General features: G+C 36.2%; 2 protein-coding genes across 4 annotated transcripts; one reads left to right on the top strand and one right to left on the bottom strand.

Annotated features, from left to right (window-relative positions):
* The first annotated feature begins 2,075 nt into the window (after positions 1 to 2,075).
* Positions 2,076 to 17,923, top strand: xpnpep1 (X-prolyl aminopeptidase (aminopeptidase P) 1, soluble). Of its 3 annotated transcripts, none has more exons than XM_077226760.1 (20): positions 2,076 to 2,192; positions 4,319 to 4,440; positions 6,296 to 6,359; positions 7,550 to 7,654; positions 7,922 to 8,014; positions 8,620 to 8,763; positions 8,884 to 8,979; positions 9,270 to 9,351; positions 9,456 to 9,660; positions 10,014 to 10,103; positions 10,180 to 10,230; positions 10,363 to 10,421; positions 10,710 to 10,787; positions 10,897 to 10,968; positions 14,408 to 14,468; positions 14,566 to 14,635; positions 14,761 to 14,934; positions 15,149 to 15,225; positions 15,652 to 15,750; positions 16,273 to 17,923. In XM_077226760.1, the coding sequence occupies exons 2-20, from the start codon at positions 4,324 to 4,326 to the stop codon at positions 16,390 to 16,392; spliced, it is 1,857 nt and encodes a 618-aa protein (XP_077082875.1). In that variant the 5' UTR covers positions 2,076 to 2,192; positions 4,319 to 4,323; the 3' UTR covers positions 16,393 to 17,923. The 3 variants fall into 3 exon arrangements, with proteins under 3 accessions (XP_077082875.1, XP_077082874.1, XP_077082876.1); XM_077226759.1 differs by lacking the exon at positions 2,076 to 2,192 and adding an exon at positions 3,171 to 3,290; XM_077226761.1 differs by lacking the exons at positions 2,076 to 2,192; positions 15,652 to 15,750; positions 16,273 to 17,923 and adding exons at positions 3,171 to 3,290; positions 15,490 to 15,634.
* Positions 15,943 to 19,259, bottom strand: LOC143736141 (uncharacterized). The gene is made up of 3 exons (XM_077226762.1): positions 19,096 to 19,259; positions 18,853 to 18,949; positions 15,943 to 17,304 (listed from the first exon to the last, which is right to left on the bottom strand). Exons 1-3 carry the CDS (start codon positions 19,178 to 19,180, stop codon positions 17,007 to 17,009), a joined length of 480 nt encoding a protein of 159 aa, XP_077082877.1. The 5' UTR covers positions 19,181 to 19,259; the 3' UTR covers positions 15,943 to 17,006.
* Between the last annotated feature and the right edge of the window lie 5,375 nt (positions 19,260 to 24,634).

The raw sequence follows: 24,634 nt of genomic DNA, 5'->3' as shown, positions 1-24,634 counted from the left end.
ACATGAAGAAACAGAAACACTGAGAAAGATTCAATCCAGAAGATCTGCGTCAACATCTCTAAGACACCTGAAGAAACCTTCCTGCGAAGCTACAGTAATTTTTGTACTGTTTTAAAACATAATGCCATAAATAGATTTTATTTACTTAACTTCTATTAACTACATAAAACCAATACTTGGTGTGACCAGCCTTTGCTTTTGTCCAGGTACACTTGCTCATAGTTTTTCAGTTAGCTTTGCAGGAAGGTTTCTTCAGGTGTCTTGGAGATGTTGACGCAGCTCTTCTGGATTTAATCTTTCTCAGTTTTTCTGTTTCTTCATGTAATCACAAGAATGACAAACTTGACTTGAATGAAAACATCACAGTGGAATAATCTGTATAATGCTACTTAAAATGTTACAGGTACAGTAACAAGTCTAAAAAGCAAAGTGCTAACTAATGCTCATTTCAAATTTTTTCAGAATGACACCATCGAAAAAAAACGGGAATGCATCTTGAAAGCCCTTATGGTTTACATGAACGAAGACCCCACAAACCTTGTGAAGGAGTACTTGGTAAGTTATTTACTTAAAAAAAAACCTATTGTATGTTTCTTTACAACCAACTCCCACTTTCACCCCACATCTGTTATTAATTATTTCTATTTGTGTTTTACTTTTTTAGGATGTTGAACATGATGAAGCCCAAACTTCAGTGCGCAACACCACCCTAGGCATTTATGTCATCGTACATGAAGGGGCAGATGCTACAGACGCTTATGAAGATGTCGGCATTATCATTGAAGGCGTCCAAATACTCGAAAACCTGAACAATGTGGCTAATGCTTGTTCTGTGATGCTTGGTCTAATTTACACTTTAAACTTGGCTTACCCACAGGACCTGAGGTACACTTTTGAAGTATTTCAAAAGATTTTTATGGAGCTAGATGCACACAAGCTTTCAAACAAGGTCCATGTCCTGAAAAATAAACTCCTTTCGTAAACGCTGTAACTTGATGTCAGGAGTAACTTGATGTCAGGACCAAGAGCCAGGAAGGCGTAATGGAGTTTGTTTTCTCCATAATGTTGCATACTGTTGCATACAGTACATACATAATACTGTTATTTTTTTGTTTTGTTTTTATGCAATTAAAAGGAGGCAAAAGAAGACTGCTATTATTTTTCAAGTATAACACATGTATGTGAATATTTTATAAATCCTTTAATTTAAAGACAACATGCTTTTATTTATTTTTATTTTCTTGTAATAAGCAGATTCTTTACATTTTGAAAAGTAAAGTTAGTCTTTTGAGATTACATATTTTGTATAAGTTATTCTTGTTGGAATTTTGGTTGAAAGTTTTCAGAATTGTTATTGAATGGATTCAATAAAAAACTGGAACAGAATGAAAATGGATTATTTATTTTGGATGAATTTAAAAAAATTAATTTTAGGATAATTGTAGTTAATTAACTTTATTGTTTAAAACAAAACCAAGACTGGTAAGTTGATTCAACTAAACAACATTGCATTTACCTTAAGTAATTCACTTACGTTTACCGAAATAAATAATGTTACTTAAATCCAACATAACCCAGTTATGTGCATTCTGTTGACATAAAAAAGTTAAGTTAGTCCAACATATCATTTTTTTGAGTGTATATAGGACTTTATCTATCAATATATAGGACATGCTTTATCAGTTTTTTTATCTGATAAAGTTTTTTATCTGTGGAAATTCTTCATCTCGTGTTAATATGGGGTACCACAGGGCTCAATTCTGGGTCCAGTTTTATTTTCACTATACATGCTCCTCACTTTATATGCAATTTTTAGAAAATATAACATCTCATTTCATTGTTGATTTCATCAATTTTTATTCAGTTATGACTTTTGTCTAACAAGTCATGCTGTAGTCAGAAGCTGTTTCTATCAACTCAATATATAATATAGTTTAACTAAATATAATTTAACTTAAAAAAAATAGTTTTCATTTGCTCTTCATTAGCAATACATGTCCACTAGACTTCTGTAAATCAGAAATCAAAATAGACTAGAAGTGGGAGATTCCCATGTGTGCCGCTATGTGACTGGAAGAGCATGTCACGTGCCCGCACACGTCATCACTGTAATGGCAGCTTCCTTTGCACACTAACACAAGGAACAGCAGAGTTTTACCAATAGTTTACATTTCAGGACTCGCTTCTCCAAGGTAAATGGTGAATTGTTTGATGTCGGTCATTCACTATATGGGGTGCATGCACAGAAAGCGGCAGTGGATTGTGCAGCGTGAGACCAAGACGAGTGTTATTGTTGTCGCTTGCATAACATGCGTTTGTTTTGATAATCGAGGAAGCGTCTGCCTGCGCGCACCACACAATCTCTCATTTGATAAAATAGAAAAAAATGTATCAATGTGCGTGCTAAATAAATAAAACTTAGTAAGTGTGTAGACTAATACCATTTCTGTAATCGAGCAAATTTAGATTAACAGTACGGGGGACTGCCACACCTACCACGGATATAACATAAATAAATTCTAACTATAGTATTGTTTTGGTTTAATTTCAGTTTACTTATGCGCTGTTAATTCCTCGTACACTGCAAATCTTTCGCCTAGATGAAAGCTCGCTAATTGACTGTTTAGATGTAGATTGTTTATATTGTTGAACTGTGGATCCCGTCCACCCAATCAGATGTCGATATGATAATTCCATTGCAGTGATTGGATGATGAAACCGTTACCTCTCGATGATGTAGCTTTTTGACAACAGTGCATGTTATTTGTGAATGAATAGAGCGCGGCTAAAATATGTATCCACAAAAATAAACTGTAAAGTATTTAAAATATCTTTGACTTAATTTTACTGGAAGCTTACAAAAAAGCATTAACCATTCTTTCCTCTAAATCAGGCATAGTAAGCTATACTGTTTTATTAATACTGTAAAATCATAATCAATTACAATAATAGTCTCTCATAGAAAATATGAATATTTATTTATTCACTCATTTGAATCCTTCATTCATTGACGACAATGACAGAATCTTTTATCTTTGAAAAATAATGTTTTAAGTGTTAGTCTTTTGCGAAAGGAACCAATAAAGCGCTTCAATTTCACATTTGGTAAATGGTTGCGTAATGACAAAATAAGAAGACGTAGACAGTAAATCTTTAACTATGGGATGGACGCATTGTGCCACCTGAGAGACAGTCTGTGCAAGGTAAAGGTTAACAATCTCATATCTTTCCAACTTTGAGCGCCACGTTAACAGTAAGACCTCAGGTTCACAGAGGGAAAATGACTACAGGTAATTCACAAAAGCCTTTTTATTCTTATATCCAGTCTTGCACAGCCAGAAACCATTTAGCTTCTGTCGACACTATAATAACCTGTTGATTTCATGTCGATAGACTTGGAAATTGATCTGATGTCACTTAAGTATTAAAAAGTAGTCTAGCACTTGTTTTAATTTATTACAATCTTATATCAAAGTTGAAAAAAATCACAATCCTGTGAACAGATTTACTAAATTAATATTTTGGTTTGCATATAAATGTAGATTTCTTTCAAACAGGGATCATTCGACTGAGATTATAGTTGATTAGCATAGGCCTGAAAGTGAAAAGTTAATGTGTATTAGAATTAAATAGGGGTGTAACAGTATATTGTGCCACAATATATCGCAATACAAAAATGCAACAATACGTATCGTGGATAGTGGCAATATGTATCGTGGATAGTCCGCCCAAAATAAAAATTACTGTGTGAGAAAAAATTCAAGTTTGAGAGTTTTAGTGTAAGTACTACATTAAACTACTATATATATATATATATAATGTTGATTATAATGTAAAATAATGCAATGGGGGAATATTTGTGGGTCCTGATAATGCCAAATGTCTGATGTTACCAGTAAAAAGTGCCCGACATTATTTTAAATGTATCTAGTCAGTGAAAGCATATTCATCTACAATAACTCCGTAATTTCAGGTTCAGAATCATGAATATTTTTATTCTGGTGTCACCATTGTCCTTGCGTTACAAGCACCAAGTCCAAGGCTATTCATTTAAACCCACAATGTAATATCAAATTTAGCATTTTAATCAACAGTACATTTTTTGTTAACCTTTTATCATATGTCTTGGAGTATCCAATAATATCGTATCGTGAGTTCAGTATCGTAATATGTATCGAATCGTGACGTGAGGGTATCGTTACACCCCTAGAATTAGATATCGACTAAAATATTACATTGGCAAATTACTAATTTTTTTGTCACTTTGTAGTCATTATTGTGTAAATTTTGCCACTGACCTTTCTTTCTCTCTGAACAGACGCTATGTCCCCAAAGATCACGGTGGAGTTGCTCCGGCAGCTCCGGCAGGCCATGAGGAACGGCAAGTGCATCTCAGAGCCCATCCAAGCTTACATCATCCCTTCAGGAGACGCACATCAGGTGAACCTGCTCGAAAAACACATGAGCTGTGCTCCACTAATGTGAACCCTGTGATTTATAAACACACAGTCTGTGATTTATAAATATACAGCCTCTGTTTTATAAACACTCCACTTTACAAAAATGCTGCCTGTGATTTATAAACATGCAGTCTGTGATTTACAAATGTACAGACTGTGCTTTATAAACATACAGTCTGTGATTTATAAACGTATAACCTGTGATTTATAAACATACAGTCTGTGATTTATAAACGTATAACCTGTGATTTATAAACATACAGTCTTTGATTTATAAACATATAACCTGTGATTTATAAACATACAGTCTGTGATTTATAAACATATAACCTGTGATTTATAAACATACAGTCTGTGATTTATAAACATATAACCTGTGATTTATAAACATACAGTCTTTGATTTATAAACATATAACCTGTGATTTATAAACATACAGCCTGTGATTAACAAATGTACAGACTGTGATTTATAAACATACAGTCTGTGATTTATGACATACTACCTGGGATTTTAAAAAATTCAGCCTAATAAATATTCAACTTGTGATTTGTAAACATAAAGCTTGAGATTTATATATACAACCTGTGATTTCCAAATGTACAGACTGTGATTTATTTATATATATATTGATTCCACCTTGTAAACATTCAATCTGTCATTAAATATACAACCAGTGAATTCTAAATATACAGACTGTGATATATAAAAGTACAGAATGTGATTTATAAACATTCTGCATGTGATTTATAATAATTCTGCCTTATAAACATTCAGTGTGTGGAGTGTCTCAGTCGTGTCGTTTAATTTCTGTGTTTTATAAACATAGAAGCTGTGTCCCAAATGACACACTATGCACTCATGCACTATGTACTCATGCACTATGTACTCAACCGTGTAGTGTATGAACTTTATTCTTTTATTTTGTCTTTCAACATCAGATTCTGATTGCCCCCCCCCCCCCTCCGCTACGTAATTAAAGCTGAGACAGTCGAGTGCATGAAGTGTCCAACATTCTACACTTGTTGGTTAAATAAGTGCATCATCCGGGTACTTCAAGGGGCCATCGGATGCAAAATTCACTTTTATATGGTGTTTGCATATAAATGTGTCTTTGCAGTGTGTGGTCACAACCACCATACAATGAAAAAGAAAATCATTTTTAATCCCCAAAATTGGGGTGGGGTGAGCAGTTGCTCATTATCATTTAAAGAGAACCGAAACGGGTCGCTGTGAACAGAGCAACCATTGAGGAATTTTAACCAAAGTATGTTAAAAACTTTACATGAAGATCCTAAAGAATCATACCAACTTGTGGAAAACGGGCATCCGATGACCCCTTTAGAGTGCACTTTTTCTTTTTAGAATTTTCAGTGTGAACGCACTATTTATACTACAAAATGGCATAGAAAAGTGCACAAGTACACGATTTTGGACGCACCAACAGTCCTTGATTTATAAACGTATAGTCTATGATTTTTAAACAGACAGTTTTTGATTTATAAACATTCAACCTGAGATTTATAAACATACAGCATGTGACTTTTTGAACATTCCACCGTATAAATATTTAACCTGTGATTTAAATGTACAACCAGTGAATTGCACATGTACAGTCTTTGACTTATAAGCATACTGCCTGTGATGTATAAAAATGCTGCCTTATAAACATTCAGTGTGTGTGCGTGCGTGCGTGCGTGCGTTCGTTTCATGTGTGTTCTTTCATTCTGCTGGATGGTTAAATTAGCAGTAATTAGGACTGATTGCTGACAGAGCTGATCTCACTTTTCCCCTTCGTCTCCCTCTTTCCCCCGCTGCATCTGTCCATCCTGCAGAGTGAATACATCGCTCCCTGTGACTGCCGTCGGGAATTCATCTGCGGATTCAACGGCTCTGCAGGTGCGTGCAGGTGTCGCTCTAAGTTTACTGAATTTTGCAATAAACAAAATTGCACTATGAAAATAGTATAATTTAATACCCTCTTTAACTGGGTCACAGTCGAGATTTATCAACTATTGCTGCACAAACATCATAATTGAACACACATATTGGAACAATTATGTTTATTACAAGATATAGATTACTAGCATAAATAGAGATAAATCACAATCAGACAATATAATCCCAGATGCACACACACACACACACACACACAAAAAAATGTATCGACATTGCAACTACAAGAAGTGCAGTTCACCCCACCTCAATCTCATTCACCCAAAGAATGGGGAAGTAAAACGAGGATATGAGGTTCATATGTTATGCCTATGAGAGACCACTCGTCATGCATGATTTATATCTCAGTGACGTGGCCAGATTTAGTTTTGACTGTGGTGGTCAATGAGACACGGACTCATTCAGGAGCGGCATGAGGCATAACCCAACATCCCTCATATACTACTACTACTACTAATAATAATCTTAAATAATTTAAAAGTAATAATTTAATAAGAATAATCTAACATTTAATTTACATTTTAATAATATTATTATTATTATATTTATAAATTAACTACAATAAATTAGAAGTGAGAATTTAGTAAGAATAACTACTATTTTTTTTCTATTTGTTTTATATAATATATTATTGTTACATATTATTATATATTAACAATATAATTTTATTTTTGTTTATTATTATTAAGTGCAAATCTATTATTATTAATGAATATTTAATTATATATTATTATTTTAAAGTAATAATTTGTATTTAATAACTAAATAATAACTAACTGTATTACATTTAAATCAAATTAATATGATTATTATTAATTATAATAATACGTATTATGATGTTAATTATCATTATAAATTAACAAAAATAATTTAAAGTCATCTAAAATGTAATTACAATTTTTAACAACATTAATAATTATTATTTTAAATGAATTATTTTAATTTAATAGTAATAACAAAAACAAAAAAAGTAAAAATATTTTTTTAATCACAATTTGTATATTTTTTCACTTTTTTGATGATAATAACAAGTGCTTCTGGTTTTTGCTTGTGTTTATAATAAACAAAAAAGCGCCTGTTTGCAGGCTATAGTTAAGCGATATATTCATTAATGTTGTGTGTGCTTGTTTCAGGGACTGCTATAGTCACAGAACAGCATGCAGCTTTATGGACAGATGGGCGGTACTTCCTGCAGGCCAGCCAACAGATGGACAATAACTGGACTCTGATGAAAATGGGTACAGGGCATGTTTGCATAATTTTATGACATGCAGTTGCTAAGTCATTACATTTGTTATCAGATCGCTGCTATTGGAAGCATGTTGCCCAAGCTGCCACTTTTCATAAGCCATTAGAAAACATTAATTTGAATATTTTCTTGAATTTAATATTGAGCCACATTCTACTGATTCACATAGATCAATCTTGAGGTTTATGTCGATTAATCTATATACACCGTTGTTCAAAAGAGCAATTTGAATATGATAGTTATTTTGTATGGTCAGGACTGAAGGAAACACTGTCCCAGGAGGACTGGCTCATCAGCGTTCTCCCAGAAAACTCCAAAGTGGGAGTTGATCCTTGGATCATTGCTGCCGGTGAGGATTCAACAATAACACCTTTGAATATAAATAAAGTTATGCACACAAATATTTTCATCCATATTAGTAGGGGTATCATGCAACTTTTTCATTTAGGGGAACATATTATTTGGGTACAAATATATTTTAGGGAATTCTTTTTATTTATTAAAAAGTAAATTTATATTAATAATTTTATTTTAACTGTACATAACTCTCTCTCTCTCTATATATTAATATATATATATATATATATATATATATATATATATATATAAATTTAAATGGCATGACGCTTCTACATATTAGTTAGACTATTAAACTATTAAAATAATAGATATAGTTATCCATACAGATATTTAACTCTGTTAGAATATTTTTCAGTTGACTCTTATGGGAAGGTTTTGAATGAAGTAAGGCCAGATCTAGTTTTAGATTTTTTATCTAAGATAAAAAATGTAATTTTTAATCTCTTTTTCGCCATGAATATAGCCGGTGTAGCTGGCATGGTGTTAAACTATAAACAAACAAAGAAACAAACTTAGTTTTACTTTGCTTTTACTGTGGTTGCATTGTAAAACGTCATGCATGTGCATCAGCTGTCTGTGATTGTGTTTGTTCAGACCAGTGGAAGAACATGTCTAAGGCTCTGAGCAGTGCGGGTCACTCTTTAGTTGCGGTGCAGGACAATCTCATCGACGCCATCTGGGAGGATCGGCCGCCTCGGCCCAGCACCAAACTCATCGCCCTGGGGCTCAAATACACCGGTCAGCACTTCTCAATGGAGGATAATTACACACTATATACATTTGATTGACATTTAACCAGTCATAAAGTTTGTGCTGCTGAACATTGAGACAATTTTTTTGTTGCTGTTTCCATTGCAGGCCTAACCTGGCAAGATAAAATTACAGCTCTGAGAGGAAAAATGGCAGAAAGGAAGATTTCCTGGTTTGTGGTCACGGCTCTAGATGAGATTGCGTGTACGTATCAGCGTACGGCACGGTTTGTGTGTGATTTTTGTGGTCAGATCACGACCCAGCACTCGTTCTCCTCTCCACTTTCCTATTAAGAGAGCTCTTGTGTCAGTTTAGCTTGTGTTGATGTTGATCATTATAGACTTGATTGCGTGAGGCACATGCTCTTTGGGAGGGTGAAATTCTTGGAAATGTTTTTACAAATAAACCTCTAAAAATTACTTGTGAGATCATTGGAATGATTACTGAAGGATCATGTGACATTCAAAACATGAAATCTCACTTTCTCTCTCCAGGGCTTTTTAACCTGCGCGGGTCAGATATCGAGTACAACCCCGTGTTCTTTGCTTACGCCATCATCGGCATTAGCAGCATAAAGTAAAACTTGCATTCCTGATTCTTCACTTTATACTGATAATTTCCCAGGTTTCAAAAACATGGCCTGTGCTCATTGCTGTCATCTGGTCCATGTGTTATGTTAGATTGTTTGTAGACACCAAGCGTTTGTTGGACACTGCGATCCGGCAGCATTTGGAACTGGACGGCAAACCGGATGTGACCATACAGTGCTTTCCGTACGAGTCCGTGTTCACGGAGCTGCAGGCGGTTTGTGCGGCGCTGGCGCCCAAAGATAAGATGTGGATTTGCGACAAAGCCAGCTGCGCTCTTACACAAGTCATACCTAAGGTGAGTCAAGATCCTTTCAAAAAATCCAACTCAAAGGAAGCATATACTGGGACAATTAAAGTGGTCCCAAAATTGTACCCTGAGGGACGCCCCATACAAAAGGGGCCTATTTGGAGGAAAAATCCCTATGTTCACAGCAAATGTCCTATCCTTTTGGATAGGAAGTAAACCACTGTCATATTACAAAATATGTCATATTTTTAATGCTGTTTTATCCCTTTTTTATGGTTGCAATTTGACCAGGTTGCTGTGCTCAAAACTTGGAACGTCTAGATATTAGAATTTTCCATCTAAAGTCGTCGAATATGAATAAATATTATTAATTAAAATTGATTACAATTTTAATTGTCCAGGCCCACAGAGCTGCAATCCCATACACACCCTTATGTCTGGCAAAAGCCGTCAAGAACCCCACAGAGATCCAGGGCATGAAAATGGCACATGTAAGTCCACGTGGCTAGAGATATTCCAGAAATCGTAAACTTTTTTGCCTAATTAATCACAATATTTTTATCACAGATCAAAGACGCCGTGGCGTTGTGCAAACTTTTTGCCTGGCTGGAGAAAGAGGTATTGTTGTGTACAATTTCTGAAATTTTATCCACTGGAAATTTATTCAGGAAGACTTGTTTTCCTAGTAAAATTTCCTTATTGGTTGAATGATTATGAATGAAAATATAAGAGTATTTGTCATTTATATAGATTCCCAAAGGTACGGTCACAGAGATATCAGCAGCAGATAAAGCAGAAGAATTTCGCAGGTGAGTCAAACATGCTGCATTTGACTTGCAAAAAGAACCAAACAATAAATTTTTCCACACTTTCCACACAAATTGACTTAATTATATTTTTATATAATTTTATAAATAAAAACAGTATCATAAAACGGATGCCATCATTGGCAGTGCATTTAAAAAGCTGCATTATTTGTTGTTTTTCGCTTGTATGAGATTGTGGCACCACCATCTGGTGATCTGTGGAACTGCAGACACTAAAGCCGCAACAAAATCTGCTTTCAATTGAAAATCTTTTCTTTTTTCTCTACCTAGTCAACAGAAAGACTTTGTTGGGCTGAGTTTTCCAACCATCTCTAGTGTCGGTCCAAATGGGGCCATAATACATTACAGGTGGGCTGCTGTTGTAATATAGTATTTAACATTCTTTTAAAGGTTTTTTTTTTTTTTTGGTTGGGTTATTGTTTAAAAAAAAACTGTCTCTTTCTGATCTGTCGTTTAGGCCTCTCCCAGAAACCAACAGAACTCTTTCTCTTAATGAAGTTTATCTTATTGACTCCGGCGCTCAGTACAAGTACGTACACAAACACTGCAGAACAATAAGCGCTTCATTTATTTTGATATGAAAACATTTAAGAAATTTGTTATATAATTATATATGTATTAATATATATATATATATATATATATATATATATATATACACACACACACACACACACACACTGTATCTCACAAAAGTGAGAGACCCCTCACATTTCAGCAAACATTTTAGTACATCTTCTCAAAGGGCAATACTATAGAAATGAAACTTGGATATATTTTGGAGTAGTCAATGTGATGCTTGTATAGCAGTATATATTTACTATCCTCTGAAATTAACTCGGCATACAGCCATTATTGTCAAAATAGCTGGCAACAAAAGTGAGTATACCCTAAGTGAACATTATTATTATTATTATTATTATGCATTTTATTTATAGGCCCCTTTCTTGAGACTCAAGGTCACCATACATCATTGACAAGACAAAACAATAGTTAAGTAAAAACAATGAAATACAATACAATTAAAAAAGGCAATACAGTTGTGATCAGAGGGAGTAAGCTTTTCTAAACACATGGGTTTTGAGTTTGGATTTAAAATGTGAAAGGGAATCAATATTACGGAGATCCGGTGGAAGCGCGTTCCAGAGCTGAGGAGCAGAGCAGCTGAAAGCTCTGCTCAACATAGTAACAAGGCGGACACGGGAACAATCAAATGGATGGAAGAAGAGGATCTAAGTGTGCGAGCGGGTGTGGATATATGGAGGAGGTCAAAAAGATATGAAGGGGCAAGATTATGAATGACTTTAAAAGTGAGAAGTATTTTATAGTTGATACAGTAAATGATGGGGAGCCAATGGAGCTGTTGTAAGATAGGAGAGATGTGATGAATAGAGGGGGTACGAGTGATAATATGAGCAGCTGAGTTTTGGACCAGTTCGAAGTTTATGGAGGGTTTTATGTGGGAGGCTAAACCAAAGGGAATTGCAGTAATCTAAATGAGAAGTGACTAAACTATGAACAAGAATGGCAGTGGAGTGAAGCGTGAGGAAAGGACGCAAGCGGTTGATGTTTCGAAGATGGTAGTAAGCAGACGGGTAACATTATTAACATGAGACGTAAAAAGAGAGGGTGCTATCGAAGATGACACCCAGACTCTTAACCTGAGGGGAGGGGGAGATTAAGGAGGCATGGAATCCTAATCCTCCTAGGCATGGAGTTCACCGGTGCTGCATAGGTTGTTGCTGAACTTCTTCCACTCCTCCATAATAACATCACGGAGCTGCTGGCTGTTAGACACATGGCGCTTCTCCACCTTCTGCTTGAGGACGCCACACAGGTGCTCAATAGGGTTCAGGTCTGGAGAAATACTTGGCCACTCCATCAACTCCAGCTCCCCAGTACCAGCAGCCCTCATGCAGCCCCAGACCATGATGCTACCACCACCATGCTCGACTGTAGGCAAGACACAATTTTCTTTGTACTCGTCACCAGGGCATCGCCACACATGCTGGACACTATCTGAGCCAAAAAACGTTTATCTTAGACCCAGTCCCAATTCGCCTACTTATACTACGACCTAAAAGTATGTACTCTTTTTGTGAAGAAAAAGTACATGAGTGTGTAGCAAAAGAGTAGGCAAGCTTTGGGACATACTATCACGTCACCTTTAACGGACAGCTCTGTCGCGTGTTCCTGTCACTGTAAACTGCCCTGTCAATCATCTTGTCGCAGTTAAAATCCTCCATTCAATCTAATTTTATTTCCTACCGTTTCGGAGAGAAAAGTTCCAGCAGGTTCATCTGGCAGTCGTTGGTCTTTCATGCGGAGACTATCCTCATGTGTTTGCAATTTGAATATAGGCTAATGATGCATTTTAAAAGGTAATGGCTAAACGTATCTTTACAAAAGTTCACAATGCTGCTGCAGATGCAATATAATGTCCTCAATGTCTGTAGTTTTTTAACACTTTTCACTCGTGTTTGTAGTTCTAACCGAATCCCCGTCCAACGCGCGATGGGTTGTGGGCAATATTAGCCGTTAGAGTGCGCATCGATCTGCACTTCGGATTCTGACCGGGGGGGGGTTTGATGTTTACAGGCACACACGCACATTTGCACCCACACCCAAGGTCTTTCGCTCTCTCCCTCTCTGTCGTGCGCGTGCTACACGGTTTGGAGCTCGCGAGCTCTAGACTCCGGGAGATTTTAACTAATTTACAGGCATCAGGGAGCTGCTATCAATATGCGGGATTTTTATAGGTTAATTTTTTTAAACAATTAAGCGCGACTCCAAAAAGGAGGACAAATGAGTGTCCGGCTTGAGGCTGTGCCGGACGCCGGACAGGGGGCCTAAAATCCGGACTGTCCGGACAAAATCCGGACGTATGGCGACCCTACGCACAGCACGAGGACTCGACTTCTTTCTTTGTTCCCAATCTTCTTATAGCCTAGGCCATCTTTGTGGAGAGCAACATTTCTAATTCTCAAATCCTTAGAGAGTTATTTGCCATGAGGTGCCATGTTGAACATCCAGTGTAGCCTGGCAAGCCAGACCTACATCAAGATGTTAGGTCTGGGAACTCACAATTGGCATGCCTCAATCCGAGGGGCGGGATAAACGGTTGTCTTTCAAATTCCCTCTGCACACAATAGGACAGCGCTACAACCAACCAGAGCAACGGACAGCTGTGGCTGAGTGAGTCCCATGTGTTTTTCCACCAGCGGAGCGTTGATATATTAAACTTTTGCCGTATCCGGTCGTCGAAACTCCGAACACATCTTCCTTTTTTAAGAATGACTTAAGTGACGTTCTCTTATCTCCAAGTTCTTAACTCTTCTCTTAACGCCAGCAGCATTTTCTTTGTTTTCAAGTAGCAGGAACCGTCACAACTCTGCCGTTATTATGTTAAGCCCGCCCACCAACTCTATACACGATTTGATTGGCCTGACCAGAGTTTGGTTTTTCCAGCTCGAATGCCAACGGAGAGTTGCTAGACCACACTGGCTGCAAAATCATTTTTGCTGCCGCTAGGGTGTGTCTAGATTTTTACGCAACATCCAGTGGTCAGTATAAGAGAATTGTACTCAAAGCACAAATTTGAACTGCTCTAACACAAGATACACGAATGTGTTTGGTCCTGTCAAGCAGACAAAAACATGAACATGATGAATAGCACATGTGGCTTTGCATGGTTAAACAATGTACAGCTATTATCACTTAGGATGTACTCACTTTTGTTGCCATCTATTTTGACAATAATGGTTGTATGTTGAGTTATTTTCAGAGGACAATAAATATATACCGCTATACAAGAAGCACATTGACTACTCTAAAATATATCCAAGTTTCATTTCTATAGTATTGTCCCTTGAGTAAATATACTAAAATGTATGCTAAAATGTGAGGGATGTACTCATTTTTGTGAGTACAAAATGTATATAATGAACATTTTTATCTTTGAAATCCAGAGATGGGACTACAGATGTGACTCGTACGGTGCATTTTGGGACTCCATCTGATTATGAGAAGGTAAAACATGTTTTTTAAATTTCCTTCAAGATCAAACTCTCTCCTTACTTAATAGTCTGAAAAGAAACTATCAGTACCAAAAATGTGATCTCTACAGGAATGCTTTACATACGTCCTAAAGGGACACATCGCCGTCAGTGCTGCGGTTTTTCCCAATGGTACAAAAGGTACGTCCTTAGAATCAGAAACTTGAGGTTTGGTTTGTTTTGGAGCAGTTTGAAGTGCTCTAATGCTGTGTAGAGTAAGGTTAAGAGAAGTGTTTGGTCTCAGTTGACTGTGCTCTTTTCTACAGGTCACCTGTTGGACTCGTTTGCTCGTGCTGCTCTCTGGGACTCTGGGTTGGACTATCTTCATGGTACCGGCCACGGCGTCGGATGTTTCCTTAACGTGCACGAGGGTCCGTGTGGCATCAGCTATAAAACCTTTGCAGACGAACCACTGGAGGCCGGAATGATTGTCAGCGATGGTACAGAAACACACTTACCTTTTTTTCTGGATTTATTCATTGCAGTTTTTAAGGATCTGAAAGTGTTTTAATACTCCTTTTTTAACCTATTTCTGTAATACTATTATAAGGCAACATTATTGCAACTCTGATGACTTAGATGTTGTTAAAGTTTATGTTAAAGTTGGTTCAATATATTTTTGTACAATATAGTCTTGTGCATGTTTTATTCCAGAGCCTGGGTACTATGAAGATGGATCTTTTGGCATTCGGATCGAAAACGTTGTCCTGGTCGTTCCCACAAAAACCAGAGTAACTATTGCATCACACCACTCAATAATCAGTTCATAATTATGCTGGGGAAAAAAACATACATTTTCTGATACAACTCATTTAAAAGGTGCACAAGGTAAATTTTGTCCAAATATTTGAACACATTCTGGATGCTTCCTCCACACCAATAGGTGTCAGTATTGTGTCTAAGATGTAACAGCACAAATTAAACCAAAAATGATTTAATTCAATTTTGAGAGGTCTGAAAAACCGACATTTCAGCTTTTAACTTTCTTTTTTCAGTATAACTACAGGAACAGAGATATTCTGTCCAAATATTTGTTTGCATGATACTTCCACACCAATAGGTGTCAGTATTGAGTCCAAGACATAAACTAAACCAAAGATTACTTGATGCACGTTTGAGAGCTTTTATTTCAGCTTTCAACATCATTTTTTTTTCAGTATAACTACAGGAACAGAGGTAGTCTGACGTTTGAACCCCTCACCCTGGTCCCCATCCAGCTGAAGATGATCAAGACAGACCTGCTCACACAGAAGGAGGTAAGAACAGAGCGATACTACAGTTGGGTGGCAATGGCCGACTACTTTATCTAAAGTTTTTTTTTTTTTTTTACATAAATATAGTTCATTTTTTATATTATTATTAGTGGTGGTGCTTTAATTAGCTTGCTAACAGTTTGCTGTGTTTTAGCAACAAGGCAGTTTGTACAATAACTATGAAAAAGTCTTGCAAACATTTTTATAAGTGTTTATTTAAAAAATAAAATCTAATAACAACAACTTAAGAGAAAATGATTGGAGATGCCTAAAGCCCAAAGCGTACTTCAGTTTTGATGCGTACGCCATTTGATAGCGTGTCCGATACATTAGAGCGCACCACAAAGTACGCATACCCTAGCATAAAAACTTGTAAAAAACAAAATATACGTTCAGGCTTTATGCTTGTGACAGCTATCTTGTAATAATCCACAACATTTGAGTGCATGAATCCTTTAAACCTCTATGAAAATGTTTTTGTTAAAGCATGGATTGCTGTAATAATATATACTTGTCAACCTGCAGCGTGATTGGGTGAACGACTACCACAGGAAATGCCTGGAGACGATTGGAGCAGAGATAGAGCGGCAAGGCGGGAAGGATGCTCTGGATTGGCTGATCCGGGAAACTCAGCCGATTCTCTAAAAATTTTGTTTACAGTTTTTTTTTTCCCGTTGTAACAATCGACAGTGATTTTCTTTTTTCTCCCTGTTGTTCTCTTTCAGTCTTCGCCTCTATTTGCTTTTCTGGTGGATATATTTTATTTTCTGCATCTTTTGTAAAGCACACTTTCAGCTGTTTTATGCGCTAATTAAAAACTGTGTGAAAAAAGACACACACTGCCTTTTACTTTTGCTCATCCCAAGGAATAATTCATCCAAAAAATAGTTCAAGTTCATGTTCTTCCAAACCTGTAAGACTTTCTCAGCTGTGAAATGCAAAAATGTACTTTTTGATAAACATCCAAGCTTCTTTTTTTCCGCCTAAAAGCATATATTAACCAGATCTAAATCCATACTCTAACTTTGTGTGAGGAACAGATGTAATTAAGCTAGAATATAGCGCAGAAGTCGTGAACCACATTTATGCTGATTTTTTTTTTTTTGGTCACCATTCACTTTCATTGCAAGAAAAAGAGCAGCGTGAACATTCTGCTAAACGTCTCTTTTTGTGTTCCTCGTAAGAAAGTACATGATATGGGTTTTGGATGACATGACGGTGATCAAAGTGTTCCTTAAATACTAACTTTCCAGGACTATCTACAGCTGCATGTAAAAAATGGGCGGGACTAGGGTGATCCCGCTCTTGGGGTCGCTGGCGTAGTCCTGCAGCGTGAGTGGAGTGTGAGGGGGGATCCTGTCCTCCTCGTGTCCCACCGGCAGAGGGTTGGTGTAGATGTAGTGGATCCGCGAGTTGTCCTTCGGCCCCTCCTGTCGTCTGAAAAGGTTGAGCGGGTTACGGAAACTATGGGTTTTCTTCACACAAGTAACACCCACTGGCTCTTCGGGAACCTCGCAGGCCACGGCGCTCTCATAGATGCGTGCCCTCTTATGCTTCCTGTGACACAAAAATATGTACCATGACAGCTTTTAGACACAATTTAAGATCCAATTAGAAGGTCTTGACCAAATAAGACAGCGATATGGAACACTTGATGATGAAGGGGAAAATAAGATGGGAGGAAAAACTAAATTTAAATGCTTTTGAGGTCTCTTGCTTTGTAAATGTTGAAAATTGCTTTGGAAACTATGGATTTGCTCGCAAAAATGTTTGTCGAGGAGGGGAAAAACTATATTTCAGTGTTTTTGCGAGCAAATGCAAAGTTTCTCTGCATGGGAAACGCAATACTTTTGCGAGAGAAGGCAAATGCTTTGCGATATAAATCATATTCCAATTAATTTGCATCCCTTGTGTCAATCGCAAAGCTTTTGTGATGGAAATAATGAGCTTGGATAAAAAATGTTTCTCTGGGATACGCAATACTTCTGCTAACAAACTCAAAACCATTTAAATAAATTATATTTATTATATAACTTTGTGTTGACTTGCAAAACTTTTATGGAAATATAAGAAAGTGCGAAGAAAAGCAATATTTCGATGCTTTGCAAAACATGTGATGGGAAAAGTACAAACTTTTAGTTTTAACCCTTCGAAATAAATATATTTTTAATTTCAATGAAGTTGCCATAATGTACTATATTTTAGTTTGATAATGTTTTTTATTAAATATTTTGTATTTTTAGGTACTAATTTTATCATTTAAAAAAAAATTGATTTTATGGTACTAAATTATATTTATGCAGTATATAGTATTTATTTATTTATTTATTATATAGACCTGAAAAAGATTTCATGAATCTTGAATGCTTTTGTGCAGACTTACATTTGTTTTTGTTTTTTTAAAGACGACACATGGCAGATTACTGCCGAAGTAAAAAAAAAAAGCTATAGAATCTTAAGTTTATTGTTTTGAAAAATGCACAAAAATACTATTTACAATTTTTATATGAAAGCTATATTTTCCAAAACGTTCTACTCTAAAACTGTAAGAAAATCAAAGCCATAAAGTTGTGTTCCAAATTTGAGGTTGATATCTCAAAAAATTTGCTTTCAGTAAGATTTTGTTTGGGCGCAGTACCACACGCTTCCACTAAATGAAATTTGTCTACCATTTCCAATGCATGAACAAACGTGTGATTGTTTTATTCAGGACCATTTAACCTTTTTCAAGTGTGTGTGTGTGTGTGTGTGTGTGTGTGTGTGTGTGTGTGTGTGTGTGTGTGTGTGTGTGTGTGTGTGTGTGACAACCTTCACAAAGTTTTATAAAAATAAAATAAACTTTTTTCAGTAAAAGCACCAGAGGGTTAAAATTAAACTTCTTTCTGTGAAATATTTTGCTTGAAAAGTCTGTTTGTGCTTTTTCCTTGCCAAATTCTGAGATATTATTTAATGCACAGAAATTACAAACATTATTAAAGGGTAACTAAACCCCTGGTCAGAGCAGGTCATTAACTAAAAAACGTTGTTTTAGTGTTTAGTTACCCTTTAAGTGTGGCTGAAATGTCCAAATATTTTTTGGCCTATTTCACAAGTCTGTTTACTCACCTTCTGTGTCTCTGATATAAGATACAGGTGATGATTCCTGTCATTGTCAGGATGCACAGAGCTATTGAAGAAAGCACGATGTTGAACACTTTGACTTCTGTGTGAGGAAAGTGAGACTATTGTTTTAATGGATAAAAAATTAAGCATTTAGACTTTTAAGGAACATTAGCACATATTTTGAGACAGAAAGCTAAAGCACATTTTTGATAAAACTTCATATTAGTTAAAACACGGTTTCCTCACCATAGAGAGTGGCTTGTGTTTCTGTCTCGCCTGGTTCCAATGAGGCCGTCCCATTAAGAGACGGAGTGATCCCTGTTAGGCTCATGTTGCTGATAGCATAAGCCAAAAGTGACCAACAAACTGTTAGGTCTGGAAAGAGGTGGTCAGAATATTCATTAGTATAAAGCCATGTGACTCAAGTGGATTTGGTTCCATGGAAACGGCACAACCTCATCACCCCACAGTGGCCCCTTAAATTCATTCAAACAGTTTGGGGTCCTTAAAGATCCAGGTCACATCCCAGAAACCCACAGCAAAACATTGAAAGTGTTTTTGTGCACAATCCAAAGAATTCAGAGGACCAAATTCATCTGGAAACTTGTGGTTGCGCAAAATAAAAGTGAACAATTTCATAACGTATGCATCTCCTTTAGCAGGACCTGTTGCAGTATGAACAGATAATAAACACAAAGCCTGCATTCATTAGCGTTCATGCTTCATTTCATCTGGGATTTTACAAACAAAAATACGCAATTAACTCTGGCACTCGACATGAGAATGCTGGGAAATAATCCCATGATGCTCACATGTTTCCCACATTGTTTACAATGCACCGCATATTCTTGATTTGCCTTCAAATTAAAAGTTTCTGAAATAGTTATGGTTTCTATTATTAGACAATCCCACTGGACATTCTCTTTACAAGATAAGCAAATATCGCTTCCACATTTCCTAAAGGACATTCCTCAGACAAATATACACAGAATTTGGCCATAAGCCTCGGCTCATTAAATCATTGTGCAAATTAAATAAATTATCAGTGTCTCCACACATAACTAATGTTTCGTGGCTATAATAATAAATAGGCTGTAGCTTTCTGGTAATATTGGCTTTGGACAGATTATGGAAGATAACGACAGCGAAATATACCAGATTTGATTTCAAACAGCATTTCTGTGCACGATACGATACATAGGCGTATGCAGGCCTACACAGGATTTACATTATATGTAGCCTATGCTAGGATTTCATGCTCGTGCAGTGCTCACATCAACCACTAGATGTCAGTGTTGTCGCTCAATCATGACGCTTCTGACGTACAAACTATTTTTAATTAAATTAACGTCAAGGTAATATAGTACAAAGTATTGAAACATAAAATGTAGAGGCACGTATATATGAATATAACATGATGTATGAATAAAACATGATGTATCTGAGCCTTACAAAAATAAAACAAAATAAAAACCGAAACAAACTGCAGTTTTGAAGTTTTGCTTGGACATCTGTGTTCAAAAACAATACATTACAATTGCTACATTTTCTAAGGTGGATATACAAACTGGCATAACCGTAGACTAAACGTTTAGAAAATGAGAACATTTCCCGTCGTGCGTCTGTTTAAATCGATGATGATTTTACCGCGTCGGGATTCATGTTGGAGAGCTGACGAGTACAGGTGATGTTAACTTATCGATCACACATGTCCAGGATTTTACACATTAAACCAATAACTGACACCTTTAAATATATCTGCATTGTATTATAGCTTATAAATTAACATCGCTCTTACCGTAGGCCTATATCCAAAGTACTCGCATAAAGAGGAATGCTAACATGCACGTAAATATCAGCCATAAAGTGAATCACATTTCAAATTAGCCTACTACACGTAAACAACTCTGAGAAGATGTGTCATGAATCATTGACCTCTGAGCTACAGATCTATTGGCTCCTTTTCAATTATCTTTGTAAAGCCTTAACCAGTTGTTCTGGTGGAAATTATGCTGTTGTCTAATTTTTTTATGGCTAATGGTATCAAATATTTTAAGTTTTAAGACATATGTTGAAAGGCTCAATCATCATAAAACACTGTATTTCAAGCTTGATACCAGCAACATGTGGAATAAATTACCATCTTGTTTGGCCTCCAGCCCGAACAAGGGATGGATGCTGGATTTAATTATTTGTATAAACGTGTTCCTCTTCAAGTTGTGCCAATGTCAATTGATTTGATGCATATAACCGTGAATTCATGGGATCACTGACACCTCATGCCCTTGCTGAGAATGTTTGCTGGACAGCCTGGTGGGTAAAACACAGTTATATTGGGCTCAGACATGGGTCAATGAGAGGCTTCAATGCTGATTTATGACAAAAGCCAGTTATAACAACACAGAAAGATCTTTCTCACCATACGCCAAAGGTTGCCACACAAATACCAAGCAATTCTTGTGGTTCGTTCTCAGCGGATTGCCTGAAATGGAGCATTTTTGCTCATTTCAACAATCAGACTTTTTCCATTTGCATTCCTCACAGCGTGATGAGGCCAATACAGGTGTAAACTAAATAAAATATTGGTAATGTAAGAGAAATTCTATGGTGTAAAAGTGTCATTATTTAAGATTTTTGTGACCAACTTAAACCTGTTGCGAAATCTGTGCAGAGTTCCCAATGGCATGGATTTCTATTAAAATTGTCTATAGATTTCGCCCTCTGATTTGCCGAACAACGGGAAAAATTAAGAAATTCTGTGGCGTCTCATAAGATGCAGAAGTTGCTTAACTGCCTATAGTTTTTCTTTACAGCGCGATATCACCAACTACTGGCCTGGCATGACTAATACAGCATGATATTTTCATTACAATAAAAGCTAGATCTTCTGTAGAATTAATTTATTTGGGTTTAACAGTAATGCAAAGTGGCCGATAGTCTAAAAAAGGTTCCAAATAAAATGGTTCAGTGTCTGTATCTTTATCAAAAAATAGTTATTCTATGTTCTATATATTCTATATATTCTATATATCCGTGTGCATGATGTACAGATCTCTTCGTTCAGCGCTGTTCTGTTTGGTTCTGCACACTGAGATATATCAGGGCAGTTTTACATGGACCATGACCCATTGAACAGACTAATAGGGGCTTTGTGACCCTGGTTGACCCTACATACAGACATTGGGTATTTATAAATGCATACACACTCCAAATCACAAACGCATTTACACACACACACATATAGACATGCATGCAGCACAGAGCTGACAGAGTCATAGACTCATTATGAAAGTAGGCTGTAATATTTAGTCAAAAACCCTAATAAAACCTATACAGTTTGAATTTAGATGTTCTCTTGCAGTTTCCTGCAGAGAGTAGTGATATGATATTGTTTTTCATTAATGTCATGCATCGCAGCTTTATCTATACAGCATCAGAACATGTTCATGCTACAGAGCCAGCATGACTTCATCTAGCAGAAATGTAAATCATACTTCTATTCTTCACAGAGAAGCTTTTGTTTTCTTTTGCATTACTTTTTTGTTAAATTACGCTATAATCAAACTTTTTAACAGAAAGTTTTGGCATTGTTTGTTTGGCATTTGTTATTTATTTAGTCTCTTTAAAAAAATGATTTGATTAGACCTTTGGGGGACATTTTTAGGCAATATTTGTCCTCAAAAGTATAGCTCAGCATTACTTTAGTATTTATATTTATTTCAGGTGTCATTTTAATATCAGTTACATTTTTAGCATTTCATGTGATTTTTTTTCATTTTTATTATTATGTTTTTAAATATTACTATTTTTTCCTTGTTTTAGTTCAGTTTTAGCTTTTAATTTATTTCAAGTTAGACATTATAGTGCTTTAGCGTAAACTTATTTCATTTACATTTCCATTTTTACATGCTTTATTTCAATGAAGAAAACCTTTTTTAGCTTACGTTTTAGTTATAATAAATAATGATAATAACCCTACAGTCAGGTCAGGAAAACAATTTTAATTTTTGATCTAAATGAGGACACACCATAGACATTATATATATATATGTGTGTGTGTTTGTGTGTGTGCGTGCGTGCGTGCATGCGTGTGTGTGTGTGTAACTAATTGTTTGTATTTCATATTTTACAAAGCATTATTTATTTATATTGCAAAATGTACCCAAAAGCAGCTTTCTTTTTCTGTCAAAAAAATAATAAAACTTTCCTTAAAAAGTCTTGTCTTCATAAATGATAATTGGACACTCTTACAGTATCTAAAGTACATGACATGATTTAAACTCTACCAACAATGTTCAGTGAAATGTTAAACATGAATGCTTAACTGCATAACTTAATGCTTAACTAAAATAAGTAAAGGCTAATCATTCCCCAAACATTTTTATTAATTTCTCTGCTGATGCATCCAGTAAACAGAGAGGAAAACTGATCACTTTTGTCTCTCCTTCAGGGGTTTTTGTATGTCCCGCCTGTCCCACCTATAGAAACAGACTGGTATATGGTGCTAGTGGGGCGTTTATGGCTAAACTGACCTTTATGCAGGATCTCAGCGTGAGACGTGTGTTTCGGCTGGACCGATCTCAAAACCTGCTGGGCCAGACTGAACCGGTCCTGCTATTTTCTGCTCCAGGACTGCTTACAGTTTGGCAAGTGACCCGTCACACAATGTGGGAACCGGTGGAGAGTTCATTCAGTAAGTGAGGCAGAGACAGAGCCAAACGACAGTGAATGGAAGCAGCACTCAGACATTGTAAACTACTCAAACAAAGACGTCAAACTCCAGCTCAGCAACAGCTTCAGTGACAATGTGCAGGATAAAGACGCCGTGCTGTGAATCATTTCCAAATGTGATGTGGCAAGCCTAATTAAACTTGATTTAGTTACTTAAATAATTGTGTCCTTTTGTAAGATTTTCAGCTTTGAGAAAGAACACAACATGGCATTGTGTTCATTTGCATAGTCAAAGTCAAACTTAGATTCGCTGTGTCGCCAAAAATCACTAAAAAGAAATGTCACTGAATCTCATTAAAACAGAACAACCTCTAGTCTCTGTCACTGCAAAACTCCTTTTTGGCCAAAACCAGTTTTGAAGAGACACAACATTTTGTTGTCTACTTTGTGTATTTTCCTGTAGCCTCTTGACTGGAAACCCCGCCCACAGCCAGACTTCATTGGTCCAAAATCCCACTCCTCATAAATATTAAACAGACACGAAAATACTGATCAGAAACATCAGACATTACAGAGCTCAACAGAAAATATTTTGTGTAATTTTTCATTTTAACTGTCACCACCACAAATATGATCAAATATTATAATTGCTGAAATTCTTTTTAGATGTTTTTCATTAAATGTTAATCAAGGTGTGTGTGTGTGTGCGTGCGTGCGTGCGCGCGTGTGTGTGTGTGTGTGTGTGTGTGAAATGTAACCATTTTTTCCCCCTGCAAATTTGGAGAACATTTTTTTTGTTACACACATTAATGTAGGAAATATAATATTTGAAAGATTAAACATCAACATTTTCTACAAACCAACTTCACATGATCAAACATTGATGAACTTCCCACTAAAACACTATGACTTCATTCATTTAATAAACCTACTTTTGTCAGAAAACAATGCAAAAACTAATAAACCAATGTAATACCAACCGTAAAGTTTCCTACACATTCTGCATCTGTCATTTTTGCGAGAGAAAACAGTTTTGATTGGCTGTTATTTTGTAGCGTCGCACCGCTCTTTCAGTGTGTGTATAATCAAACTCAGTACAATCTAGATGTGTTGC

Source organism: Siphateles boraxobius, unplaced genomic scaffold (assembly GCF_051911475.1).
Source record: "Siphateles boraxobius isolate OS27281-9 unplaced genomic scaffold, OSU_SipBor_1 13, whole genome shotgun sequence".
Lineage (NCBI taxonomy): Eukaryota > Metazoa > Chordata > Actinopteri > Cypriniformes > Leuciscidae > Siphateles > Siphateles boraxobius.
This window is presented reverse-complemented; position numbering and strand designations above follow the sequence as displayed.